A 3905-nucleotide genomic window follows, 5' to 3' on the forward strand; every position below is an offset into this window, starting at 1 on the left:
CCTCCCTCCCTCCCTTCCTTCCTTCCTTCCTTCCTTCCTTCCTTCCTTTTCATTATTTCTTTCCTTTTTTTGTTTGTCTAAGAGATATGATCTTGTTACGTTGCCCAGGCTGGACTCAGACTCTTGGCTGAATTCAAGCAATTCTTCCACCTCAGCCTCCCAAGTAGCTGAGACAACAAGCACATGCCATATTTTATGTGTGTGTGTGTGTGTGTGTGTGTGTGTGTGTTTAATAATATCCATCCTAATGGATGTGAAGTGATATCTCATTGTGGTTTTTTTGTTTTTTTAAGATGGAGTCTCGCTCTGTCACCAGGCTGGATTGCAGTGTCACGATCTCGGCTCACTGCAACCTCTGCCTCCTGGGTTCCAGTGATTCTCCTGCTTCAGCCTCCTGAGTAGCTGGGTGCATGCCACCATGCCCAGCTAATTTTTGTATTTTTAGTAGAGACAGGATTTCACCATGTTGGCCAGGATGATCTTGATCTCTTGACCTCGTGATCTGCCCACCATGGCCTCCCAAAGTGCTGGGATTACCGACGTGAACCACTGCACCCAGCCTCATTGTGGTTTTTATGTGCATTTCCTTCTTGACTAATGATGTTGAGCATCTTTTTTTGTGCTTACTAGTCATTTGTATCTTTTTTGGAGAACTGTCTTTTCTAGACCTGTACTGATTTTCTTTTTTTGAGACGGAGTCTTGCTCTGTCGCCCAGGCTGGAGTGCAGTGGCCGGATCTCAGCTCACTGCAAGCTCCGCCTCCCGGGTTCACGCCATTCTCCTGCCTCAGCCTCCAGAGTAGCTGGGACTATAGGCGCCTGCCACCTCGCCCGGCTAGTTTTTTTTTGTATTTTTTTTTAGTAGAGACGGGGTTTCACCGTGTTAGCCAGGATGGTCTCGATCTCCTGACCTTGTGATCCGCCCGTCTCGGCCTCCCAAAGTGCTGGGATTACAGGCTTGAGCCACCGCGCCCGGCCAACCTGTACCGATTTTTAAACTTTGTTTTTTGTTATTGAGTTGTAGGAGTTCTTTATATATTCTGGATATTAATGTCTTGTCAGATATATATGATTTGCAAATATTACCTCCCATTTTGTTGGTTGCCTTTTCATTCTCTTGATAATGTCTTTTGCTGTACAGAAGTTTTAAATTTTGGTGAAGTTCAGTTTACCTTTTTTTCTTAATTTTCTTTTACTATTTTGAGCCTTAAGAATGAAAAGTTTACCTATTTTTATTATTATTGTTGCTTGTACTTTCTCCTGTATGTTTTATGTAACTGAATCTGACCTGAGGATTGGCCACAATTTTTACTTTGGGTCTGTTATTTTCAGCTCTTAGCTTTTGTACTGGCTGTTGACAAAATATGCAATCTCTCTTTGTTTTTGTGTGGTGAACTTTTATATTATCTCATCCAGGAGACATGGAAAGAGATGTTGAGAAATTGATTATTATCATTCTGACAGGACAGTGTTAGTAAGGATATCCCTGATAAAAGAAAAGAATACAGGACAAAAATAACTTAAATATTGTATGGAAGTGTAATACATACTTTAAATTTTTTTTGATCAGGAGTGATCAAGAAAGGAATATTTCACAGGAATGTGAAAAATGAAAGTTTTCATTGAGTCTTGTCATAGATAATTTGCTTTTAGTAATTTCATTTATAATGCATTTTTTGTGTACTATGCCATTATATTACCCTACAAACATGGGATAATACCACATATACTCTCTTATAATTTGCTATTTTAAGAAAACTTGAATATTTGGTATGGTTTTCCATTTCAGAATGAATTTATATTTTTTCTATTTTTCTGTATATATTTCTATTATTTTTACAGTTCTATAATATTCTGTAATTCATTTAACCAATCCTATATTGCTAAACATTTGATTTGTTCATAGTTTATTTTTACCAACAGTGCTGCAGTGAGTATCCTTATATCTTTGTACACTTGAGCAAGTGTTTCCATTCCAGAAAATGTCTTATTTTTTTTTCTCATAGATGTTATGGAAGCAAGTTCACAATTACCCAATGTTCAACCTCCTTATGGATATTGACTCCTATATGTTTGCATGTGTGAACCAGACTGCTGTATATGAGGAGCTTGAAGATGAAACACGAAGACTCTGTGATGTCAGACCTTTTCTTCCAGTTCTCAAATTAGTGACAAGAAGTTGTGACCCAGGGGAAAATTAGACTCAAAATTGGAGTCCTTATAGGAAAAGGTAATATTAAAAATTCTTAGTATGAATTCTCTATCTATCTATCTATCTATCTATCTATCTATCTATCTATCTATCTCTATACAGACACATAGTAAGTATATTTAAGACATTGCTTTTCAAAGTGTGGTCCATGGACCACTGCTGATCTGTAAGTTGTTCCAGTTTGAGATAAGGTAAGTATAGAGTTTGAGAATAAATGTTTAGAAACCCCTCTAGCAATATGATACTGCCATAGCATCCAAGGACTTATGTTTAGTATATGTTTTTGTGGTCTAAGGATTTATTATTTATTTAATTTTTAAAAATAGAGACGGGGTCTCTCTGTGTTGTCCAGGCTGGTCTCAAACTTCTGGGCTCAAGTGATCCTCCTACCTTAGCCTCCCAAAGTGCTGGGATTACAGGCGTGAGCCACTGTGCATGACTGATTTGTTTTATTTTACAAAATATTGGTCTTTGATGGATTGGAAGGAAAAAAGTTGTTGCTTTACCTCAGATAGTTTGAGAAGTCCTTCACTAAGGGAGACATTAGCCTTAGTTTCTTATGAGCTGCTCCTATAGAATGAACATATTTTATACACAATTCTCTATGCCAACCAAGACTTTAAGCTGTTTGATGTTTCCATAAATAAGTTATTGACAAATTTTACTTCTTAACTGAAATTATCTTTAAGTAGAAGTTATTTTGGTAGAGAGTCAGGAAATATGTCCACATTATTCCTTGCAAATTTATTCTACAGAAAATTGTGAGTAACACAATCAGGAACTTGGAGGAGTCTCTCTTGCTATATAATATTAGGAGTCTCAGGGGCTAATGGTATATAAATATCTTGCTTTAGAGAAGGTACTGACTTGAATTAGGAACTACAAAGGGTTACTGAGGAGGGGACTTTGCAGATTAAATACAAAACCAGAAAATCCATTGGAGGTTTATGTATTTGGATTGGGTGTCAGTATTGATCAGATTCACTGTTACAGGATAATACAGTACCATCCCCTTTAACATACTATTCTTTGATCTTAACCTCTAATAATTCAGGCTTGCTAATGATTATACTGTGGGACTACTCCCTCTGAGTGCATTAGAATAGAACCTTGTTAGTTTACTAAGTGATACTGTCATATTTAAAAATATTTGATTACTTCAGAGGATGGCTAGTTTATTTTTGGCAATAAAAATTTCCCAATTAACAAGTTTATAGTTATGTATCATACAGAATTTTTTCTTATATATTAGTGACCTGATTAGAAAGTATTCCTTTCTGTTTTCTAGAGCTACAAAGGTGTGTTTTGTTTTGTTTGTTTTTTGTTTCTGTTTTTGTTTTTTGGTGATAAGGTCTCGCCCTGTTGCCCAGGCTAGAGTGCAGTGGGGCGATCATGGCTCACTTCAACCTCGACTCGACCCTTAGTCTTAAGCAATCCTCCCACCTCAGCGTCCTAAGTAGCTGGGACTGCATACAGATGCAACCCACCATGCCCAGCTAGTTTTTTTTTTTTTTTTTTTTTTAATAGTAGAGACAGGATGTTGCCTGGGCTGGTCTCAAACTCCTGGACTTGAGCTGTTTGCCTGCCTCAGCCTTCAGAGCCACAGCACCTGGCCCAAAGATTTTATAGAATTTGAATTTTATCCATTATAAAAGTTTTCCCTTTGTTCTCATGCCCATAAAAGTTGAAGAATA

The 3905-nt window shown here is 37.3% G+C and overlaps 1 protein-coding gene across 1 annotated transcript in view; it reads left to right on the forward strand.

Moving 5' to 3' along the window:
• PIK3CB (phosphatidylinositol-4,5-bisphosphate 3-kinase catalytic subunit beta) overlaps nucleotides 1-3905 on the forward strand; it is a 195695-nt gene that overhangs the window by 78039 nt on the left and 113751 nt on the right. Inside the window, 2 exon segments of the mRNA XM_017895819.1 lie at nucleotides 2006-2190; nucleotides 2192-2229. Coding sequence (XP_017751308.1) covers nucleotides 2006-2190; nucleotides 2192-2229 — 223 coding nt within the window.

Source organism: Rhinopithecus bieti, unplaced genomic scaffold (genome assembly GCF_001698545.2).
Source record: "Rhinopithecus bieti isolate Rb0 unplaced genomic scaffold, ASM169854v2 scaffold_26603, whole genome shotgun sequence".
NCBI classification, from domain to species: domain Eukaryota; kingdom Metazoa; phylum Chordata; class Mammalia; order Primates; family Cercopithecidae; genus Rhinopithecus; species Rhinopithecus bieti.